The sequence below is a fragment of the Leptodactylus fuscus genome, chromosome 3, assembly GCF_031893055.1.
Source record: "Leptodactylus fuscus isolate aLepFus1 chromosome 3, aLepFus1.hap2, whole genome shotgun sequence".
Classification (NCBI taxonomy): domain Eukaryota; kingdom Metazoa; phylum Chordata; class Amphibia; order Anura; family Leptodactylidae; genus Leptodactylus; species Leptodactylus fuscus.
This window is the reverse complement of record NC_134267.1, coordinates 140,521,513-140,546,964: the sequence shown is the minus strand read 5'-3', so window position 1 is coordinate 140,546,964 and position 25,452 is coordinate 140,521,513. Positions and strand designations below refer to the sequence as shown.

Here is a 25,452-nt window from a genome sequence, read left to right as displayed (position 1 = left end):
ATAATGATATTGTACATGATTTTAGTGTTTTATCTTGTGTTCTCATTTATGTTGTGTTCTTCCTAGACCCTGATGAAGTTATTTATGATGATGTTCCAAGGGAAAACTCTGATTCAGCCACAGGTATTCCTTATAATCCTGAAGTCTTGCAAGGCAAAAAAAAAAAAAAAATCAAGAAAATGATCATTATGTCTACCACTAAATTATCTCCCAATGATAGAAATGTATTCAGTCAGTTTGAGCAGTCGAACCTTTATTAGAAAATACACTCATTGACAAAAACAAACAAACAAACAAGGAGAAGTTGTAGGAACCCAATTAAACTTTTGATGTGTGAAAGTGGTGGTGATATATGTGGTGGTATGTATATAGGTGATTATAGTATTAGGGTGAAAGGATACGTTTATTGGGAAAACTGTACAATTGAAAGGAGGCGTTATTACACTGTTGGGTCACTTCTAGCCTGGATACAAGATGAGATGTGGCAGGGCATGGTAGCATTCAGGTTCCATATATGGCATCCAAAGCCCACAGAGGTTGCACCTGAACCTGAAGATTCTAAACACTTATATGTTGCCACAACTGGAATCTCATTGCTTGGGACTGTTGCAATCTGATGGAGACATTCCTGGGAAACTTGCTGTTCATGGGCAAACATCTTGTTTGAAGACCTGCCATGAAAGGCAACACATATGACTGCAAGGTGTCCTGTATATTTTGCTGAGATTTTAGTTTCCCTCGTATCATTCCCTCGTATCACTTCCTCAGATCTTCACAGCTTAAGTTTGCTCTCCAGATCTTCAGACTATAAGTTGGGGAAGTAGCTAGCTCCTTAGCAAAGCATTAATAAAGCACTCACCAAGAGTCCTGGTGGTCTGTTTGGGCTGCCTGGAGCCTGTTTGCCGTGTGTGTGTGTGTGTGTGTGTGTGTGTGTGTGTGTGTGTGTGTGTGTGTGTGTGACCTCACTTAACTACAGCTCCCAACACCTTATAGCTAGGTCAGAATGGCCTGGTTAATGAACAGTTTGTGGAAATGATCTTCCTGCTTCTCTCAGTGCACTAGTGCACCCCTTCTCAAAGTCAGTAAACTGCACAAAATATCTTTAGTGTGTTTTATAGAGTCACATGTAGCATTCAATGATCTGTCACCAGAGGGTACACTACCCAAAAGTAGTCTGACTTTTTTTTTTAAAGACCACAGGGACAGCACTTTTATGACCTTGTGTGGCAAGACTGCAGAACCTTGCAGAAATCTGACATTTTCACCCGAGTGTGTTTTTCTTTTTGTCAATGCTTGTATATCAATTTTACTATTCAATTTACTTTGTTTCAGTTATCAGTGTTTGTCTTCAACATGTAAATGCTTAATATTGACTCTTCTTAGTGAAGCTCAATTTGTGTTAAAGAGAGACTTTACAAACAAACTGCAGTAATTCTTTTAAGTACAGTATATTAGAAAATGTTTAAAATACATTTCCCCAAAAATGACACTTCCTCCCTTTAAGCATTTGAATCAATTGTCTTATTCTCCCTTACAATAAACCTCATATTGTTTTAGATCCTGAGGAGATGATTTATGATGATGTGGAGAATGGAGAGGAGGCTGGGAACAGCTCTTTGGATTATGGATGGAGTTCTAGCGAATTTGAAAGCTATGATGAACAGAGTGATTCGGAATCAAAGCATGGCATCCCAAACTCTTTCCTCAGAGGAGGCAGCAAAAGACACGTAAGTCCTTCAGCCAACAAGTTCTCTCAACACCTAAAAGAACTGTTCATAGATTTTTAAACTCCTCTTCCCAAGAATAACTTAAAATATTTGGTGCTACCTGTGAAAAATGTATTTAAAGATATCCAGTGACATATGCAATGTGGTATAGAGTTCACTGACCATTGAGTGGGTTAAACTTAAAGGGGCGTTCAAACTATTGTTGGTGACTGTTAGTAGTGTCCGTTGCTATTGTCCGCTACAAGATTTTAGCAATGGACACTAGCTGAACCGTCAGAAATCTGTTAAAGTTTCGATTAATTTCAGTGGGATTTTATCTTGTGTCCATTTGTGCCTGTTAATGCCACTAAGGGCTCGCTCACATCTGCGCCCGGTCTCCGTTCATGCAGGTTTCCGTTTCCTGCACAAAACTGAGCAGGAGACGGAAACCTGCAGGACTCTTTCATACCCATTCATTTGAATGGGTTTGAAAGATGTCCGGCTGTGAGCGCCGGTGAGTGTTTTATGCTCTCCGCTGCGAAACAGTTTTTTAAAAATCGGACACAGAGTCGGACATGCAGTACTCTGTGTCCAGTTTTAAAAAAAACGGTTTTGCGGCGGAGAACATAAAACGCTCACCGGCGCACACGGCCGGACCCAGTCTGACAGATTCCGGTCTGCATGCAGAAGACGGAAAGCTCAGAACGGACTCAGGGCGCTAGTGTGAACCCAGCGTAAATGATATTAACTGATGATTATTAAATTGATCAGTTAAAAAAACAAAAACATATTTACATCCGTGTCCGTTATTGTCTGTTATGATAGGAGTCTGGTTTTTTTTTTTTTTTTTTTTAAATGGACACCATCATAACGGATATCCAATGGTAGTGTGAAACCTACCTAAGCCAGGTTCACACAGTGAATATTTTAAAAAGTAGAAATATGCAAGTATCTTCTTTATCGTTTACCCCTCTTTAAAGGGGTATTCCAGCTGCTCTCTCCTATCCACACTGACCATGAGAATTAGGGTGTTTTGCACACCAGTTATACATGGAACAACTGGTCGTAGAGCACAGGTTTCGCCATTCATTTAAAGAGGAGCCCCTGGAGATGGCCAAGTACATAATCTGCTATCTCCAGTGTTTTCTATTCAATGAATTTCATGATGCTTTATGACTAGCCATTCCATTCAAATCAGGGGTGCAAAACACCCCAATTCTCAAGAGCAGCGAAACTACCCACTAATCAGCAAATTTTCCTCTGATTGACTATTGTGAGATCAGTCCCCATAAGAGGAAAACCTGTGAGTACAGGAGACGAAGGAGAAGGCAGTGCAACGAGGAAGTAAAGCAAATTAAACTCCCTGGATAAAAACTTAAAGCTTCACTCCTGGCTTCAACCGCAAAAAAAAAACAAAAACAAAAAAAACTGCTTCAAACAGCCCTTCCTGAAGATTTTCAGCTAAGGTCCAGTTCACATCTGTGTTCGGTATTCCATTTGGCAAGTCCGCTTGGGGACCCCCCCCTTCCTGCCGAATGGAAACCTATACACATTAAAAAGCGGTTAGCTAAGAAACTATACGGACCCCATAGACTATAATGAGGTCCGTGTGGTGTCCACTCTGTTTCCGCACGAAACATGCGGAGAGAAAAGTGCTGCTTATTTGTTTCAGACTGTCAGTATGTAGGCTACAACAGTCTGTTCCACATTGTTACCTGTTGCCAAAGAAGGGTGTCTGAAACTTACCAAAAATGAATGATAGCGTTAAAGAACAAACCAAAAATCCATACTACTGAGTTAACTAGGAACAGGTGTATACCTTGTCAGTACCAGAATGTAGTGTTTCGGAAGACCTAAGAGGGTCACAGTCTTGGAACTTGCGGTACCCTACCTATATTTCCTTTCACATGTCAGATTAGATGATGGATGTAAACAGAAGACCATCATGGTATATTCCACCCAAACATTCACTGACTAGTTTACATTCATTTCATGCTGTTATTGTGTTAGCTGGTGTTATTTTGATATGCGGTTATTTATGGGATAATGCACTTAAGATTTGTATTTTCATTCTCTTCTCCATAATGCGAGCTTACAAGCTGTGCTATTGTGATGTATTTCAGTCATAAGGATTATAAACTTACCCCAGGAGCTCTTTACTACATTACATAGTACATAACTGGTGAAATCCTTTCACAAATGTCACTCTTGCTGTTTCCTGCTGTTTGTTTCTAAGCTTCTCTAACATTCACTTACGGTATATTTGTAATGCATATTCACAAGGGGGGACAGTTGCTAACTACATGTAAGGAACAACCAGTAAATGATTCATTTGGCTCTCCATGTTCTGCAATCTGTAGACATTACGATGTATCGCTTATAGTCTATACCTTACATGATATTGTTGTGTGCTTCTATTGCACTGCCATTGAGACCACCAATTTAGATATCTGGGTTTATGCATCGTGTTCAGTAGTGCAGGAATATGTTCACGGAACTCATGAATTTATCCAAATGAAAACCTAATAGATTCAGATGAATGATTCTAATGAAGGCTCTGATGTGAACAGTGCTGTGAATGTTGCCCAAAAGACAATCTGTATGTAGTTGTGAAAGAAGGCAGACTTTAAATGTCCCCTACTGACCAAGGTCTTGGCGACCACTCTATATTTCTCCCATGCAGATCTGCAATAGTAAGATCCAACAGCCACTTCCCGTTGATCAGTGGAAGTAAGACTAGGGCAGTTATGACATGAAAGAGGTTTTCTGGGAGTTGAATATGACTAATAGGTCATCAATTTCTGTTTGGTGAGGGTCCGACACATAGGGAGCAGCTATCACAGGGGTCAGCAACCTCCGGCACTCCAGATGCTGTGAAATGACATCTTCCAACATGCTCCATTTATTTCCATGGGAGTTCCAAGAACAGCAGTGCAAGTATGCATGCTGGGAGTTGTAGTTTTACAATAGCTGGAGTGCCGAAGGTTGCCTATCCCTGAGCTATCAGCAGTTTGAAGAGACTGCAGCGTTCAAGTCAGTGCTACAACTCTTCAATGAATACTAAGCACAGCGCGCACTACATTGTATAGAGGTTTTGTTTACTATTGCAGCTAAATGGGACTTTGCTGCAAACAGACCATATAACATCACTGACCCAATCGTCACTGCCACCTGCACTGATCAGATATTGATGATCTGTCCCGAGGATAATTCATCAATATATTCAACTTCTGGAAAACTCACTTAACTGATTCTGAACCACCCGTAGGCTGTATACGTCCAGGCAGTCCACTTATAACCCTGCAAGGACGTTAATACAGCTGGACCTTCTATGGGGAAGGCAGAGATTACCATCCCAGCAGTGAGTGTCTCCTACATAAAAATTACTATTTACAGAGAAGGAAAAACTATTTATTTAAAAAATTTTTTAGTAGCACTATTAGAACTATTGTGCTGTAAAAAAAAATAAAAATGTGAAAAACAGACAAGACTTTTTTCTTTACATTTTCTCGGATATTAAAATAAATTAAAAATAAAACAAAAACTTCCAGAAATAAAAACATAAAAGTAAAGCGCTGTTTAGCACTGAAAAATGAGGTAACGTTACGATCATACTACTATTTTAGAACTGCTATTTGGCTTTTAAAAAAAAAAGACCCCCAAAAACACGGCACACTTGCAGACTGATTTGCACGTCCAGAAAAAGCTCCGAAATCTCACCATTGCTTCACATGTTTATGACCACAGATGTATGTTTCTACTCCTATTCAAGGCCCATGTAGTATTATTGGTCTACAGAAAATTTTGGACCCGATAATGTGCACCATAGACCTTTTTATGTACTATATAATTCCATTCTATACATACTTTTATTGTCCTGTGCTGGCTATGTCACAAGGTGACTGAGTTGTGTGCTTAGTACAGCTGGATATGCCTTTTTAGGCCAAGGAATGATATATTAGTTCAGGAATGTTTCAGTGAATTCTTGTACACATCTTGAGTAATAATCCCATTCTTAGTCATGGAAAAATAAATCTCTAACATGTTCTATCTGTGTTTAAGGAAAACATTTCTATTCAATGTGGGATTCCATTTTTGTAGGTTGTAATTTAGTTTAACCTCTTAAAACTTAACAAAATTGAATATTCCTCAGTGCCCATGAATCCCCCTGTGTATATACTAGGTAGCATGTAGTATCTCTATTTTGAGCTCAGCCATTTCTTTACAGCGTTCTGATTCAGATTTTTATTAAGATGCTTAATCTCAGTCCCTTGTGCTAGGCCATGCAAGGATTTGATAATACCCACACATAATGTATGTGTGTGTGCATATTAATGATCATACACCTAAGATGGCTGTTGGCTGGACAATCACAGCCATTGCTTTGCGTTAGGGTGAAGAGAAGCCAGGCATGATTCCCTACAGACACAAACTTGCAGTCTCAGAGTTTGGCCATCTGACAAGGTATGGGCATTGTGCTAGAAGTGTTATGTAGAAACTAAGTTTAGAAATGAAAGATTGCACACAATTGCAAGATATATAAGGATTCAGAAATGATTAAAGGGGCTCTATCAGCAAAATCATGCGGATAGAGCCCCACATATGCGTGAATAGCCTTCAAAAAGGCTATTCAGGCACCGTAAATGTTATATTAAACTACCCCCCCCGGTTTCAAAATAATATCCTAAAAAAGAATGTGATCTACTTACGAATCGTACACGCTGGGTGGGCATTCAGGGTGCGCCGTCTTCTTCAACCCCGCCTCTTCTTCCTCCGATGTCCTCCGGTCCCGTCTTCCTCCGGCGCTCGCGAGCGGACACTGATATAAAAAAATGACCTGGGCGCATGCGAAGTAGTAGAAGCCGCATGCTACTGCGCAGGCGCCCAGGCCATTTTTTTTATATCAGTGTCCGCTCGCGAGCGCCGGAGGAGGACGGGACCGGAGGACATCGGAGGAAGAAGAGGCGGGGATGAAGATGAAGACACACCCTGAATGCCCGCCCAGCGTGCACGATCCGTAAGTAGATAATATTCTTTTTTAGGGTATTATTTTAAAACGGGGGGGGGGGGGGGGTGTTTCAATATAACATTTATGGTGCCTGCATAGCCTTTTTAAAGGCTATTCACGCATATGTGGGGCTCTATCAGCAAGATTTTGCTGATAGAGCCCCTTTAAGTTTTCTTGTTTGAGGGTATATGAAGATAATCATGTTCCGAGCAATATTCCAAACACTTGAGTGTCCCCACCTTTCTTTTTACTATTATTTCACTAAGATACGGTATATTTGTTATGTTAGGATTTTTTTCTGGTGGTTTTGCTTGTTATTTATCCTTCCCTTCTGGTCCTTAGCAGTGTCATGTGACCAACAATCAGAACCTCAAACTAACTCAGTAGCTTATCCGTGGGCAGGGAGTTAGTTTCTCTGTCAGAAACACAGATTCACATTCTCAGGCTCTCATAGGAATTCACAGATATACTGATTTCCTGTTCACACACAAGATTCCAACTTGAGGCTTATATAGTCAAAAGTTATGTTTTTAAGCCATCCTCAGCTATTTTTGAAAGTGGACATGAACTCAACCATCAGAAGTGCCACTTTTGTAGCGTAAATGGTTAGGGCTATCAAGATCATTTGAATCTAATATTTAAGATGATACCAAGATCTTCATGATAGCCGTTACAGATCTGGAGCTAGAAATATTAATCGGCATTGAGATCCCATTGCTGTTCTCAATTCCCAACAGCATTTTTAACGATTCGCTCAGAATCTAAAGACTTACACTTGATTTTGAAATAAATGTTCTGTTTTCTTAAATCTAAAACATGAAACTGTTATATTTATACGGTATTTAAAAGTGATCTGATGTATAGAGAAAGCTTTTGCCACTCTGATGCCGATCGGTGGCTCAGTGGTACCTGTTACAGATGCCAAATATTCTTTTTACTTGGGGATGGACACACACAAGCAAAGAAAAGGAAATAGTCTGTACTTTGAGAATTAAAAACAATCTAGTCTTTATTACCTTATGTCATAGAATACAAGGAAGATGGAAGGGCAAAAAACCCCAAAAAAAACAGATTATCCCGTGCGGTTCAGACATTACATGCATTCTGATTCATGGCATGTACACAACTTTGTGTTGCATCCCTTAAAGCAACCATTCCGATTATTTGGAGAATGCTGAAAATAAAGATTGTTCAAACAACTACTTTGTCATTCCATTTTAATTCACAAAGATTATGCTATATTTTTCCATGTAGCTTTCTCAGGACCTAACACGTATAAAACAGCACTACGAGAGAAAGATGAAAGATTTGGTGGCAAACAAAGTGGGAGGAGTAGAGATCCAACAGTTAAAACAAAAACATGAACTCAAGGTGATGTAGCTGAGTTTTTAGCTCCTCATTTAGTGCATGAACAGTAGATCCTCCTAGATCTTTTGGATTACACCCTTCTTTACCCATTTATTGTACTGTGTGATTTAGGTGCAGAGACTGATGAAGGCTGCAAAGGAAGGCACTAAAGATGGCCTTGAGAAGACTAAGGCTGCTGTGAAGAAGGGGCGCTCCTACATCAGAACAAGATCATTTGTTTTGCATGGTACAGTCAATATTCAATAAACTCTGTGAATTTTAGGTTAAGATGCACTTCCAAGAACACAACTCAAAGATGCGGTAGATAACCACTGTTTAAGAGGTTATTTAGCTTCCAAAAACATCCACAACAGTGCTAAATACTCACGTTTCCCTCGTGCCGTCTTTGTTTGGCTTTATTATACTTGCTGCTCCTCAGTGGCGGATCCAGGGTTTGCGGGGCCCTGGGCAATTGACTTTGGCGGGGCCCTACGCGCAGCGCGCCGCAGCAAATTAGGCACCGCCCACTTTTATGTTGACTCCGCCCATTCTCTTTCATTTTTCATGTGATTCCACACAGTATAATCCTCCTACAGTCACCCGTAAATTATATGTCCCCCCTCCATCTCTCCCCAATTTCATATACACCCTTCATCTACCCCTAGTTTCATGTCCCCCCCCTCTATCTCTGTCCCCAGTTTCATGCCATTCTCCCCCTTTATCTGCCCACAGTTTCATGTCCCCCCCCCCCCGTCTCTGCCCCAGTGTCATGCCATTCTCCCCCCCCTTCATCTGCCCCAATGTCATGCCATTCTCCCCCCCTTCATCTGCCCCAATGTCATGCCATTCTCCCCCCCCTTCATCTGCCCCAGTGTCATGCCATTCTCCCCCCCTTCATCTGCCCCAGTGTCATGCCATCCCCCCTTCATCTGCCCCAGTGTCATGCCATTCTCCCCCCTTCATCTGCCTTAGTGTCATGCCGTTCTCCCCCTCTTCATTTGCCCCAGTGTCATGCCGTTCTCTCCCCCTTCATTTGCCCCAGTGTCATGCCGTTCTCGCCCCTTCATCTGCCCCAGTGTCATGCCATTCTCCCCCCTTCATCTGCCCCAGTGTCATGCTGTTATCCCCCCCCCTCCATCTGCCCCAGTGTCATGCTGTTCTCCCCCCCCCCTCCATCTGCCCCAGTGTCGTGCCGTTCTCCCCCCTCCATCTGCCCCAGTGTCCTGCCAGTCTCCCCCCCTCCATCTGCCCCAGTGTCATGCCGTTCTCCCCCCCCCCCCCTCCATCTGCCCAGAGGCTCTGTGGGCCCCGGCACTTGCCCGACTATGCCGAGGCTGACCTGGATCCGCCACTGCTGCTCCTTGTATCACTGTTCGTTACATGCAGTTAATATGTGGACAAACTACATTTCCCATGATTCATTTGTCTGCTCTCACTCTCTGCTGCTGACAGGAGGGCGTGGGAGTGAGCTTACAGTGAGTATTCAGAGCTGCTGTGAATATATTTGCAGATAGCTGGAAGCTGGATAACCCCTTTAATAGTGCCAATATGGTTAGGTCCAGCTTCTCCAAACTGGGAGGTCTGTTTAGCTATTTAAAGGGGTTTTCTTATCTCGGGCTTTAATCTGCCCTCTGTCTCCTTCCCCCACCACATCCTGGTTTTCAATATATTTTTGCATGGAGCTCCTGTATACACAGATAACAGAGACCCTACTAAAGAAACTGATCTAGCCCTTTATTGGTTAAAACTGAATGCCAGGAGCAGAAAATGAGTTGTCATACTATCCTCTTTAAGTGGTTGGGCAAACTTTAAAAGTTATTGGCTATCCACTAGATAGGGACTAACTATCTGATCTGTGAGGGTCTGACCACTGGGACCCCAATCAGTCAGGGGAAGGGGAGGCCTTTCCTCCATTTGAATGAAGTCACAGGATGCGCACTTCATTCACGGTCTATGCGACTGCCAGCACTTCCTTACAGAGTAAATGAAATGGCAACCAGTCCACATGAGGGAAATGGGACCCTTGTGATCCTGATCTATGGGGTCCCATTGGTGGGATCCGCACCATTGTAGTTATCACCTATCTAACCCTGCTGCTGGGTCCAGTACTATACAATGCACAGAGCCCTCCATTTCTGGTTCCATACGCTGTATGGCACAGAGCCTGGTTTGCTTTCTTGCAGAAACCACTTTGTCTGTGGTTTGCGTGTCCCATTGCAGCTCAGTTCTATTGACTTAAGTGGAGCTGCTTTTCAATTCCAAATACAAGTCTTTAGCAGCCATTGGAAGGATGAAGTCTCTACTGTCTCTCTACTGTTCTACTGTTAAACAATTGAATGCATGTGCAAAATGATACTGAATAAAACCTATTGATTTCTGTTTTAGACCGTAAGTCTGCCTGTATTGAGGATGAAGATTCTAGTTTATTCATAGATGTAGACTGCATGCATACAGAGGCCATCATGTCCCCAATGCCAGAAGGATTAAGCCAGCAGCAGGTAAACAGTTCTCTTTCCTCAATCTACAGTAATGTAATGTAAAATGGTCAATATGTACTTCTACAATAATTTATTTCATTGAGTAGTGTACATTTTTCACTCCATTATTGTTTATTGCTATGTGTGTAGCACCAAATGTATCAGACAAGCCAAGGTAATGCCTTTTCTTAAATATCTATGGTGGAAGTTCATGTAGAAATTAAGAGTATTACTTGAAACCTTTCATTTGTCTCCTGAGTTCTATATAACATTTTGTATGGATTTCAGTGTATATTCTGTAAGAAAGCACCAATAAATACATGCAATTGATTTCAGTTTCAATCCATGCTATTAGTGCATAGGGTATTTCTTTCTCCATTTGCTGAAATGGGTGGAGGGAATAAGAAGCAGCGTTTCAAGTCCTGGCATGGTCTCTCGACAGTTTGGAAACCGTAGTGTAGGCGCAAGCTGATTATCTCTGAGAATCCAATGCAGTGTAAAGTGCAAAACTGCTTTAGAAATTCTTTGATTTCTTTTGCAGATTTCTCTCAGATTTTTACAAAGTGTGTTGATTCTGTGTGAGCATTCCCTGCTTGTATTATATACCGTAGTATTCACTTGGCATTGTTTTGCTGAGTCTGCCATCTAGTGGATAGTTTAGTCAACAGTCTACATGAGCAGCTTAAACAAAATGATTCATCGGTTTAGAGCCGTACACCCCACTATCCAACAGTGATAGTGGGGTGTACAGCTACAGACTCTTCGGTGTTTGCTTTGGTCTGTGCTATATATTGCTATACTTTTCATAGTGGTAATAACACATTGGTGGGGTGAATGAGACAAAACTGCAATAATAATCACAACTGGAGCAAGAACTTGTTTTTAAACATTGATATCTACGTTCATGACACAAGCCTGCAAGCAGTCAACCTTTCTGGACTAGACAAATATTAGGAAATATCAGTGCTGGGTTGTTGTTAAGCCTGACTTTCTGCAAACTATTAGACTTTAGAATAGCTTTCTGTATATCTTATATAAATGTGCTGCCCACTGTGAGGGTCTAATACATCAATCAGCTTTTCATGTCCTGCACATTTCCTAAAACCATTGTGTAAGTTTCCATGCTGTTTATTAATGTCAGAGATTGTTCTCTCTTTATTGCATTCATTCCATCACTCCCCCTAGTCTACTGGCCATGTAACACATTGCTTTGTAATGCGTACTCGGCCCCTCCAGCAGTGAATGTGAACAAGCTGAATGGAGAATGAAGAGTAGTGGGCGGTGGTAATGTTACAACTCATTTCCTCCTACAAATCACTCCGAGTTCAGGCCGGCTCCCCCTACACTGTATTGGTAAAAAGAAATCAGAAATATTATTACAGAGGCTTTTTTCTCATGACTCAGTTTGGAAAGTCAAAGAATGATTAAGTGGTTCCATCTACAATAGAAATTAGTACCATAAAACTGCCTGTACAAGCAAAATATAATGAAATATCACAGTGTATTTACTAGAGTTACTGGTAGAAAAGACAGCAGCAGTAAATGACTGCGGTAAATTGGTTATAAACCAAATCACTGTAAAGGTGTTTCTACAGTGTCCAAATGTGCCTCTATTATTCAGCTTTGAAGCCCCATTTTCTTGTAAGTTGACATTTTATTTATATTCAGGTGATAAAAGTACTTTGGGGATGTGTCTGACTCTAGGTTCACACTTGAGCTCGGGTTTCTGTTCTTTGGGTCTGTTTGGGGACCTGAAAAACGCAAACACAATTCAGCTACCCACGGAAACCCGCTGACCTGTGGAAACCTGGCAGACCCAGTTATAGACTATGGAGTCTATAATGGGGTCTGCCAGGTTTCCACCCGAAAAATGCAGCGAGAAAAGTCTGTTTACACAGCCAGAGAACAAATTGTCCATCAAGACAGTGCAGATATTTAAACTTCTGATGAAAACTCAGGTACCCTTTTAAAGGCTCCTATTATTCAGTTTTAGAGCCCAATTTTCATATAAACCACTTTTTTATTCATATGTGAACGAGGGGTCAGCATGTTTTGCATTTCTCTTTGGGGCAGGGGATTTACAGTACAATGCAGCCTGCTCTCCTCATTCATTACTACTACTACTGATTTCTTTACATGTAATTCTACCAGAAGTAACTAAAATAGTGACGAAATACCGAAGAAAAAAACCCAAGTGAACATAATAGAGGAGATCCAGAGACTTCAAATTTAAAGTAGTTGTCTAGGATATACAGTTTGTCAAAAGGAGGCCAGGGAATGTGGGAAAAAAAAGCATACCTGACTGTCCTGGGTGCTTGTTCCAGCAGACCTCCTTGCCACATGTGACCAATGAGGTCAATTATTGGACTAAGGAAAGACACAGGAGGTCACAGATGACGTATGTAAGTGACGTCCCAATTCTTTTCCTGATGCTGCTGATTGCCTCAGCAGTCACGTGAAGTGAGTTCTTTCACCAGAACCACGGGGGAGCCGCTAGACCAGACAGTGGCGTGGGATCCAAAACCGGGGACAGGTGTGTGTGGTTTTTTTTTTTTACTTCTTTTCACCTTCTATGACATCCTTGCAGAAATTGTGTATCCTGGAGAACCCCTTAAGATGCAGTAAGAAAAATGATCCTTGACACAGAACACTGGAAAACACGCCGTGGATATCTTAAATGTCATTAAGTGTCATTAAGTAGTTTTTTATGCCGATTTCAAATCTGAAACCCGTTTTGCTCTATCAGGTCAAATTGCTAAGATATTGTCGAATAAATGTTTTTATTTTGCTTAAATAGGACTACAAGCTTCTGACAGTATACAAAATTATATATATGTTCTCTATCTATATAGCCCTAGGGCTACGACTAAGGGGCGAGTATGCCCAGAAACGTGTCAGCTAGAGCTAGTGATGATTTTTTAAGTCACTTTGGGGAGTTTTTTCACACTTTATATTTGTAAGAAGATGAACTTTTAAAAGAATGGAATAAAGATGAAATTTTAAGGAATACAGGAGTGCGGACCTAATCTTTTTACATATTATCAGGGCAGGTTTCCTAATATGGTATACAGGAATTGGTAATATAGTTTACGCTGTAGTGCTGCTCCAAGGTGAAACTTCACCCTTGGCAAACTAGATATTAAATAAGTTAGTGCAGATAGTGTGGAACGGCTTCCATTACTACTATTATTGTTCTGTTCCTGTCACTGAAGGGCAGCATATTATACCTAAAAGGCTCATATTATTAGCTCAGATGGCATAAAAATATGTTGACATTTGATAGGTAGATAACTTAACCATAGCTATGAATCTGCTGTATTCATGTATGAAGTGCCCCCCCATTATTGGCTATCTTCTCCTGCCTGTATACATGATGGCTGTTAGTCATTGTGAGGATAACCAATGGAAACATTTCCTACATGAAAACTATTGACTAATATACAGTAATGCATTATGCTTTGGTATTGTCTAACAGTAGAGAAAATGTCCTTCTAGTATGCTCATCTTACATAGAGGATCATTTTCTAGTGATAGGTCTGCTTTAAGCAAGTCTTTTTACGTCCCTACTAAAGCAGTTGGCTTGAGAAGATGTTACGACTTCCAACATCTTTCAGGGTAATTGACCCTTCCATCCGGTGATGTTATTGATAGGACTCTGAATTAAAGGCTCAGGAGATGCCATATAGAGCTGCTAACATTGAGACTTTGTATCTTCTTCTCAGTTCTTTTACTTCTCCATTTGCACTGGAAAGCTTTGACAGAATCATTGTGAGTGGAAATCGCAGGCACAATTTTCTTACCTGCACTTGTTACTGTGCTCTGTTGCATGATAATTTGTTAGACCTTGGTGTTGTATAATCGTTAGGATGCTGTGTTCACTATAGTATCATGGCTTCTAGTGCCATGACTGTTATGATGGACCTGTAAGTCTTCACTATTATGGTTGTCCAATTAATGGATATAGTATGTGATGGATGGACCTGAACAGTGTTATTAAAGTCTTAGACTGAGGCCCTATGTTGCAAAAATGCAACTTTTTTGTTGCAGATTTTGCTGCGGTTTTTTGAGCCAAAGCCAGGAGTGGATTGAGCAGAAGGTAGAAGTGTAAGAGCTTTATATTTATTTTCCATTCCTTCTGTAGCCATTCTTGGCTTTGGCTCAAAAAAGCGCAACAAAATCTACAGCAACAACAAAAAGCTGTGTTTCTGCTACATGGAGCCTCAGCCTAAATATGTCATTATAGTCTAACCATCATGACCCCAATAACCCTGCATTATAACCATAATATAGGAGTGACCTACTTAATACTGAACTGCAATTTATTGTATTTATTATTATTTTATTTTTGTACAGGTGGTTAGGAGATACATTCTTGGATCAATTGTGGAAAGCGAGAAAAACTATGTTGACTCATTGAAACGAATTCTTGAGGTACTAAAAAGATTTTATAACCATTGTAAAGTAATGGACCAGGATATAACAGATGTGCATAACAATGGGTGAAAATTTATGATGCAGAATTAAAAAAAACAAATGACTGTGTTGTAATATTTGTATGTTACTGAGCAATTGTCAAATAGGAATTATCTCCTCTTCTCTCCTTCCTGTGGGAGCAGATGGGAGGGCTTTGACTGTTTGACAGGACACTATGAAGTACCTCTATAGATATAGACTCTGCCATGAGAGATTAATTATTCTGATTACTAGATATCTAATGTAAATGCAGAGTGAATAATGTGCACAGTAAATGTATATTACCCATGTTTGTACAGAACATGTACCAGGTTCCCTTCTTGCAGTAAACTCTTAGTTACTGTATCTTTGTGCTTACATAGAGAGATTTTACACTGCCCAAGCCTTTATCAGCAAACTGCAATTAACTGAACTGATTGTCCTGACCACACAGCAGAGAGATAACTCAGCCCCCTCCCAGAGAGGAGTGACTCCCCCTCTGACCAGTTATAGGACAGGGGACATGACGATGATGTGTAAACTCTCTCTTTGTCGCACTCATTCCATCACTCTCCCTGGTCCGCTTGGCCATGTAACACATTGCTTTGTAATGTGCATTGAGTTTGGAGAGTGAAAGGGTTTGGTAAAAGAATGATTAAGTGGTTGCATCTACAATAGCAATAAATGCAATAAAACTGCCTGTGGAATCAGAACCTCATATAATATTACAGTGTATTTACTAGAGTCACTGGTAGAAAAGATGGCAGCAGTAAATGACTGCTGTAAATTGGTTATAAATGTGATTATATGGTTTCCAGTATGCCTCTTTTATTCAAATTTGGAGTAAAAAATTACAATGTAGAAATGTAAATGATTGTTTCAGGAATGGGTTTATCTAAAATAGCTGACAACTATCCCTTGTCATAAGGGTGTGTCTGATAGTATTAGCAGTAATTGGACAACGTCCATCTGTGTACAGAGCCAAGAGGGCTCTTTATTTTTAACTAAATTCACTGGACTCCTGACACAAATTTCAAGCCAACGTTAAGTCAACAAAGGTAACCTGTAGGGGCAATTAATACAATTATAAACATACCTATCATGCCACCATGTGATACAGCAATTCAGAGAACATTATATTTCATCTGTGATACAAAAAAAGAATGGATGACTGTTTTCTTACCGCATATGAAGAAACAATTTCGGGAGGTGCCAAACCTAGCCTCCGGGCTAGTAGAAGGCAAGCCAGCAATGGTGTGAAATGGAAAAGGTTAGTTTGTGACACTGCTTCAGTAAAAAACTTTTCTTTTATTTAATCCATTAAAAGAGACACACATAACAAAAAAAAGGAAGTTCAAAAAACACAAGAGGGGTGCGTTTTAAACGTACCCCTCTTGTGTTTTTTGCACTTCCTTTTTTTTGTTATGTGTCTCTTTTTAATGGATTAAATAAAAGAAAAGTTTTTTACTGAAGGAGTGTTGCAAACCAACCTTTTCAATTATGTTTCATCTATTTGCAAGTTAACTTGTATTGGGAGAGGGTTTGCAGCCCAAAAATCTTGAATCACTGCCCCATTACCATCGATTGACAGGTTTACCTTGCATCTGTGTCATTATGAAATCTTATGCATACGCCTTTAAATTTCATTACCTGCACACTACTGACATTGATACAGCAGCCAACAGGAGGGTCAGGGTTGTAAAATACAACTGGTCATGAATCTAAGTGTGTGTGAAAGAATTCACTGAAGACTGTTATAATGTAGCAATAGATGAGCCAAGCAGAGGGGGCAGCACTGAGGGGGAGGAAATACAAGTGGAAAGCAGGAGCACTCACAAGTTTTGACTCTCCTCTATAGCACTTCAGACTAATTTGTATATTTATAAAAACATTTTTCAAGCAATGTTATATCACATGGAGACATGAAAAGTATGCTGTGATAATATTAATGGTCCATGGCACTGTTATTCGTTTGTGAAGCCTTTTATATCTGACACTCCATATAAAAACATGATTCATGCTTTATATTTTGTCCTTCTTATTCAACTGCAGTGTGTGTATTGTTATGTGATAATCAAAACTGTGTATTACATGCATGAAGTACAATTTATAAAATGATGTCTAATCCATGGGTACTCTAACCATAAGTACAGATACGGTATCTCTGGAAATACCAAGAAGTACATTATATAAGTGGGATGATTTGGAATGAAAACATGGAAACGGGTGCCAGTTATAGAGTAGTGCTTGTGTTTCCCCTTCCTGATATTACAGCTGTAACGCTGAGGCTTTCCGTATGCCATGTGGGAGATTTTGGTTCTGCTAACAGATGTTTAGCAAGTGTACTGTTTGCCAAGGCCATTTCTGTGCAGATGTCACCTTTATTTAGTGCATCCCTATAGAGTCCCATTTGATGAAGCTGCTATTGCTTGTAATCATTTTTATTATCAGCAAACCATCCGGGATCTTGTACTGTACTAATTACAAGTACACATAGGAATAGAAGAATGAAGCCTGAAAGGAAGTGAAATGTTTCAGTGTTCATAGTCGCTAAAGTCTTTTCATTTGTGTAATACATTTTCAGAAGTTTATTTATTTTTTTTTTTTGTAAAGGGAACATGTCAGAACGATTTGGGACACTAAACCCCTGTTCCTGTTTTAAATTCATCTGTGTCCGCATTTTAAAAAATATTCTTTATGCTTGCCTAGAAATGAATTTCTGACATTCCTAGCGGCTTCGCAGTTGTTGAGTGAAGCCGAAGACGTATACTTTGGCTTCACTACGCAAGTGCCAGAGGTCCTGAAGCCAAGGTGCACTCTAGAACCAGTGAAGAACTGTACTGGTGTCAGGATTTGGGATGCTAAACCCCCATTAAACCTCTATAGTAATATGTAAAACTGAAAATCCATCACAGAAAATGTGGTCTGGGTAAGCGGGTGGTCTTTTGGAGATGTTTCATTGCAGTTATGTTTGGAGATCTGATCTCTTTAAGTCCTCTATAAATATATGCATTTATAATGTGTGTGTAAATATATTCATTTTCATTACCTTGCCATGTACTTCAGAATTATGAGAAGCCATTGTGTGAAATGGAGCCAAAGTTATTAAGTGAAAGGAAGCTGAAAATCGTCTTCTATCGGATAAAAGAAATTCTCCAGTGCCACTCACTGTTCCAAATTGCTCTTGCCAGCCGGGTATCTGAGTGGGACTCAACTGAAATGATTGGAGATGTCTTTGTAGCATCAGTAAGTAAATGGTGGGGTGTGTGGTTTTTTTTTTTTTTTTTTTTCTATAAATGCCACACTATTGTTGCTTAAATATCTTTAAGTTGGTCCACAAGTTATCAATCATAGACCAATGCCGGATGAGCCTGAATAATTTAACCATACAGTGACGGAATAATGGTGACATATAGTGATTTAATAAAGTTTTCGCACAGTGACTGAATAATTCCACTATACAGTTTCTGAATAAATCCATCATACTGTGACTGAACAATAGTACGGTTAAGGGGCGCAGTATCATAACACACACTGAACAAGGGAAAACAGTACTTATCACGCAGAGTCAAACACATAATAGCAATCGCTAATATTGAATATAATGCTGAAGTACTCAATCGGAGGTTCAGGCATACCATGAAGACTCATTGCTAAAACAACACTAAGCGAGGAAAATGTACCAAATAAATTCTCTACACTTCTCCCTTCATCTCCTCCTTGCTCTAAGGCTTGTTTTATATTAAATAGAGATTAAAACTGGGAAATATAGAAAGAAATCATCTCAATGTCTTTCTGCAGCTAAATCGTGTCCTTTGCTTCTACTGCCCCCAACCCCACTTCTCCGCATTGTGCTATGCCCGGGCTGCCGCTAGCGGAGAAAAGAAATGACCTGCCCTATCTTCAGGCGGAAGCCGCGCGGGCTCAGCCGCGTGGCTTCCGCCCCCGGTAGCTCAATCCTATGTCGGCTCGCTGCGTCTCTCTCGGTGTCAAAACCCGAGCGGGCAGTTCACGTGTGAACTCACCCGTACTTTGCTGAAGACAGAGAAAGTTCTGTCCACATACAGAGGATTTTTTTCCTTACAATATGTGACGTCCACTGAATAAGCTTCTGATAATAAACCCTAACAAATTGTATATAGAAATTGGAGCATCATTATACAGTGTAGCTTCACAGGCTGAAAATGTCAGCTCCTCCACCTGAAGTTTAGTACAGGCTCTCAGGAGTCTCTACAGTCTCTTCATGGGGACTTTGCAGGTGAGGCTTCAGTGTTTGACACAATTACCAAGAGAATCTCTTCTTGCATCATTTCTAAAAATTGTTTGGGAATGCCAGAAACACATACTAGGTCGGAGCACCATGTGGCATAAACGCCGTGATTTGCCCGCGGTGAAACAAACGTGGCATTTTACAGTCAACGTAAAGTGGATGGGATTCTAGTGAATCCCATGCCCATTTAGTGGTAAAAACTGTGCTGTACACTCGTGTAGTTCTCTGGAGAATGGAGCATACCGATACCTACGAAAAGCAGAAAATCCAGAGAAGAGGAAGAGGGGAGTGAACACCATTATCTAAGGGGCAGCAGAAGAGTATGATACAGGGGGTGCTCGGAGCACAGAGGGAACGCCCCCAGTGCTCCATGATTGTAATTTGAATAACAGAAGAAACTGATTTTATTAGAAATGGCAGGGAGAAGAAAAGAATGGAAGGTAGGAGTCGAATAGCCTTTTTAGAGGCTACTCCAACATGCCAGTAGTTAAAAAGGTGTTTTTTTAATGCTAGACTCCCTTAAATGACATTTATAGTTTGTTACGCATTTACTTTCATAGAAATTCACTCACTAGATTTATAATGAATTAGAGAATCTTTACTGGTTCTGACTGACCATGGTTATCGGCCATTTGTGAAGGAGTCGGTCTGTGAAAAAATGGAGGAGATGGAGTGGTTTGGCTTACTGGGGAAGGTTATTTCCCCATTCAGAACATGTATATGAGAGTGTAGAGGAAAATACTTTATGGGCATTCAGCCATATAAAGACCATGTCACTGCTGTTTTCAGGCTGGAAAAAAATGAACCTTGTATTGGCCATATTTACCACCTTGGCTAAACTCAGCTTAATCAGAGTACAGAGGTTGTATACTCTTTGCACCACTAAACTGATTTAGTGTGGGGCAGCTCCTGAAGGGGTTAGCTATTCTTTTACATGGGGGTCAGGGAAAACCGCACAGGTTCAAATACAAGGGGCATTGGACAGCACACTCAGAACAGGTTCAGGGTAACAGACAGTACACGAGCAAACAAGAGTGTGGTCAAACACATTTGCAGGACTGTTAAAACTTTAATGATCATGCATTTTCCTGTGGGGGAAGGTGTCTTAAATAACAGAGAGACAGAAGGGAGAGGGGATTGGACAGGGACACTAAACAGGATATACACACTGGTAGTTTAAGATCCAGACGGGTTCACTGAAGCAAAGACAGAATGCATGGCTGGCCATAGAGAAGAGATTAGGGGCTGTGGCTGATGAGAAGATATGCTACAGTAAAGGGATATTCCAGCTTTATGTTGTTTCTTAGCCTTTTCTTATTTATATAAATGTACAGATTCTTTGTAGACTCAGTCATGAATAAATGCAATTTAGAGCGCAGTGAATGTGGACAGAGACGGTTTTGGGCATTGAGAGAATGTTGACTGCTAGAGAGGTTTCTGCAACATGCCGGAAAGCATTTTGCCCAGTTGATAGACTTTGACAGAGTGTGCCTCTTGGACGGAGAGACGCATACACTCGTGCGTGAGGGTAAGCATACAGTTCAGAAAGACCACCAGTCTTAAACAAGCAGATTGTTTGATATGCCAACAAGCACAGGCAGCTCCCACAAGTGACACCTTCATTTCATACCCATGTCTCTGCCCAGACCATTTGAAGGCACTTAACAGAAGGACATTTTGTGCCATGATACCTTTGTTTGTGGTGATGTAATTGAAGACTTGTGGACTGCTACAGACTGGAACAAAATACTCTTTAGCAATGAATCAAGGTTGTATTTGGGTCCTCCAATTGTCAGGTTAAAGTATGAAGGCCTTGTGGTTTCCTGCCTTTGCTGCGGAGCGACATACTGCTCCAACTACTGGTGTGATGATCTGGGCAGCCATCTCATACAACAGTCGGTCTCCTGTAGTAAACTGAAGAACACTTACAGTGCAGACATTATGTGGATCAATGTGTTCCCTCTCGTAGGATTTCAACTGGCGTTTTTCAGTAGAATAATGCTAGCCTACACACAGCCAGGGTTTCCCAGGAATTCCTCCACCAGATTGCAACACTTCCTATACTTGTTCGGTTGCCACATTTAGGATTGTAGGATATTATAAAGAACCCGTATGCCTCCATGCCTGATTATATCTCATCATGGATCAAGCCTAGAAATGGCCTAATGGGGTACTAAAACATCTTTTCAATTGTACAGTTTCCCCCAATTAACCTATCTAGCTTTCACTTACATACAGTATATCATTATTACATTCACACATATAGAAGTTTCAATCGATTCCAATAACTCTTCCTTGGTATGTTGTTATTATTAATATTATCAACATCTGGAACGTTTCATCAACTGTGGGAACTGAATACTGTGTGCTGACTTATGTGGCTTTTCAGCTTCATTGTATTACTAAGAATTTTTTCATAATAAAATAGGCCCGGTTTTGTAAATTTTGCACTGAAGTTTTCTTTTTTACCACCTGATGATAAGTTCAGTTGTACGACATCTACACTTCACATGTCTTACCTTTTCTTTACAGTTTTCAAAATCCATGGTACTTGATGCGTATAGTGAATATGTCAACAATTTCAGCACTGCAGTTGGGGTCCTCAGGAAAACATGTGCAACCAAACCAGCTTTTTTGGAGTTTTTAAAAGTAAGCCCATTTTTAGGTTTCTTTACCCTAACTTACTGCTATACATTAAAGTTGTATACTTTTTGACTATTTCGGTTTCTGCTATTTTATGTCAAGTACTTTTTTCTTTGAGATCATTTCAGTAATAATGGTCTATGGACCTCTCAACAAGACTTCAGTAGCTTTATACAGATTCATGTTACTTGCACACATCCTTATTTACTTTTTTTTCTGTCATTCTTACAGCATGTCATGGAGACTTACTGTCATTATTTTTCAGTATTCTAGGTTATAAAAGGTGATGTACAGTGTGTGTTTGTACAACATGTAATAAGTGGTTCCTGTGTTCAGTTCATGCTTTTGTGGCTATATTGCATGCATGTTATGTTTACGTTAAATGCAGACTATTACTAATATTCTCATAAAATTGCAGTACATTTTCGCCCTCTTGAGGCTGATTTGGCCCATTCCACCTAGCTATTTTCCCTGTTGAATTCTTTAAATTGTTCTCTCCCCCTGCATCTGTCTTCCTTCTCTCTGTTAAAAACAAGACTGAAGCTTTCTTCAAGTTGCAAGTATAACAGAAGAGTTCCCTTTATTTCTGGGGGTACATGTATGTCCAGTCGGATAATCTACAGTCCTTTTTTTTTTTTTTTTTTTTTTTTACAATATTTAACGGGGCTCTATTATTGGGAAAAGTCATTTTTAACTAATCACATCATTGCATAGGCTTTAGAAAGGCTATTCCACTCCTACCTTTAGTATGTAAATTGCCTCAGTGTTTTTTGAATAAGTCCGTTTTTATTCATATGCTGCTTTCAACCAGCACAGGAAGTTCCCAGAAGCACTTGTCTCTGCTATTATCTCATATGTGTGTCTGCAAACAGGAAGCTGAGTCATCATCCTCATCAGCAGCTGCAGCCTCCCATAGGAAACAATAGCAAAAGGGGTGCACCAGTGTGTGCACCAGTCTAATTAGCATATGAATAAAAACGGACTTATTCAGAAACCACTGAGGCGATTTACATACTAAAGGTAGGTGTGGAATAGCCTTTCTAAAGCCTGTGCAATGATGTGATTAGTTAAAAATGACTTTTCCCAGTGATAGAGCCCCTTTAATTGTACTTAAAAATATTGTTTGGGCATGTTCTTACAAATATAATTCTAACAATTTTTAATTAGGATTTGTCTAATAAAAAAAAAAGCTATCTTATCTTATATGGCATGAGTCCATTTGCAGTAGGGAAATAAGCAAAATCCCTTGTGAAGTTCACACGAGTTCAGCATTCTAAGCAAATTCCAGAAAACTGCATGATAGGAGGTTCATTCTCCAAACTATAATCTGACTGTGACTGTGGGTCACCTTTTTATGTTATTTTTAGGTGATGCATGATTGTTTGATTTATTTTACCATAGCATGTTTGAGCATTTTGACACAAGCAGACTGAAAATAATTTATTTGCTCCCTTTAGATATACTTTTTTTTTTTTTTTTTTTTTTTTAATTTAGAGTGTGAGCCCCACATAGAGATCACAATGTACATTTTTCCCTATCACTATGTCTTTTTTTGGAATATGGGATGGAAATCTTGCAAACACGGGGAGAACATACAAACTCCTTGCAGATGGGTTTTTTGCCCTTGGCGGGATTTGAACACCAGGACCCCAGCGCTGCAAGGCTGCAGTGCTAACCACTGAGCCACCGTGTGACCCCTCCCCTTAGATATACTTGTACCATTGTTTTTTATTCTGCAAATAATACTGTTCCTGGAAAGGGATCATTTGCGTTATCTGAAAAATAAGTGAGAGTGTTATTTTACTATTAACATTCTGATTCACACTTGATCTTGTGTTATAGCTGAGTCAAGATGGCAGCCCTGATCGCATTACTCTGTATGGCTTGATGATGAAGCCAATCCAGCGCTTCCCACAGTTTATCCTCTTGCTACAGGTCAGTTGGAAAGTACTGTTTGATAAACCTATACTATACTATACTATACTATACTATACTATACTATACTATTTTTAATACTGAAAAACAGTAACACTTTTGCAAATTCTGTATCTGCCATGTGTTATTTTTAAAAGTTGTATTTTTGGCACAGACACCATTCTAGTTTAGATGTCCTTTGAGACAAGACGATGATGGGGAACCTTCTACTGGAAATCTTCCAGCTTTGGAACAATGAACACTGCACTGTGATTGGTTGCTGTGGACAATAAAGACAGTTTGATAAATCTGCTCACCATGCTCTATTTACGTTCTCATTAAGGGAGCGGACTATTCTTGTGATGCAACTCATTGGGCGCATTTATTAAAAAGCAAAACCGTAACATCCAATCACAATTCAGATTGCGTTTTTCAGTACAAGAATACAAAATGGACGTTGAAGTTTTACTTTGAGACCATTTTACTAGATCTGCCTCATCGACTTTTTATTGCTCTCTTGATCCTTTTGATTTTTTTTTTTCTTTTTTTTGCAGGATATGTTGAAAAACACAATAAAGGGTCACCCTGATCGACTTCCCCTACAGATGGCTCTTACAGAACTGGAAACATTAGCAGACAAACTCAATGAGAGGAAGCGAGATGCCGATCAACGCTGTGAAATTAAGCAAATTGCCAAGGCAATGAATGAAAGATATCTCAACAAGGTTAGTCACATGGTAATAACATATAATAAAATGTGAACGTATGGATGCACACACATGTAAAATAATGTCTGAAGTCAAAAATGTATTTGCCACAAAGTATTTCTTAGTTTTACATAGACCACATTTAACTGCCAAATCTGCTTTTATGGGGAAGGGGAAAATGTTACTGCTTAATTAATATAAGTGCCTTGTATTGTGAGGGCAGACAAAAAAAGTTTAAGGACTGCATGGCTTTATACAGTTCTGATGTCACATAGGATAATGCTGGAGAAATATGGAGCCATTTTCTGATGTGATGTTTTCTCTATGAAAAACAACATCAACATTGCCTTACATCAATGAAGTAGTTTAGCTGAGATATTTTGGAGAGAAAATGGTACAGTTTTAAACTTTATACATATGGAGATATGCAGCGGAAATTATTGCCAACTTCTGAACTTGCCCTTACACAGCAGGAGGCATCCTAAGGTCTTCCTCTATAGTGTGGATGTACTGTATGTCAGAGAAGAAACAGTTTGACGTATAACCCTAACTACTATGTACAAGAATACTTCTACTATAATACTGTTCTACGTACAAGGATATAACTACAATAAAACTGCTTCCTACATACGGTACAAGAATATAACTACAATATAACTGTTTCCTAACCATTACAGTCACAGCTCTATATGTACAAGAGTATAACATAGTACTGACTCTATGTATAATACTGTGCAAAAGTTGTAGGCATTTCGGGGGGGGGATGCTGAGAAGTAATAAAAAATAGAAGTATAAATCGTTTATTTATGTCAATTAACAAAATTAATAGGGTTGAGCGATCGGTATCGGAAAAGATCAGATTCCGATCGGCGATCGAGTAAATTTCACAATCGCGATCGGAATTCCGATCCTGATCTTTTCTGGTGGG

General features: G+C 39.9%; 1 protein-coding gene across 5 annotated transcripts in view; it reads left to right on the top strand.

The window, feature by feature from the left end:
• Positions 1 to 25,452, top strand: part of ARHGEF10 (Rho guanine nucleotide exchange factor 10) — a 117,296-nt gene that overhangs the window by 40,069 nt on the left and 51,775 nt on the right. For 4 of the 5 annotated variants that reach the window (XM_075268417.1, XM_075268418.1, XM_075268414.1 and 1 more), the window contains 10 exons: positions 67 to 123; positions 1,558 to 1,727; positions 7,969 to 8,085; positions 8,194 to 8,308; positions 10,447 to 10,559; positions 14,892 to 14,969; positions 18,057 to 18,236; positions 21,793 to 21,909; positions 23,746 to 23,838; positions 24,372 to 24,542. In XM_075268417.1, the coding sequence (XP_075124518.1) occupies positions 67 to 123; positions 1,558 to 1,727; positions 7,969 to 8,085; positions 8,194 to 8,308; positions 10,447 to 10,559; positions 14,892 to 14,969; positions 18,057 to 18,236; positions 21,793 to 21,909; positions 23,746 to 23,838; positions 24,372 to 24,542 (1,211 nt within the window). The remainder of the gene's footprint in view (positions 1 to 66; positions 124 to 1,557; positions 1,728 to 7,968; positions 8,086 to 8,193; positions 8,309 to 10,446; positions 10,560 to 14,891; positions 14,970 to 18,056; positions 18,237 to 21,792; positions 21,910 to 23,745; positions 23,839 to 24,371; positions 24,543 to 25,452) is intronic. The other variant, XM_075268415.1, reaches the window with a different exon arrangement.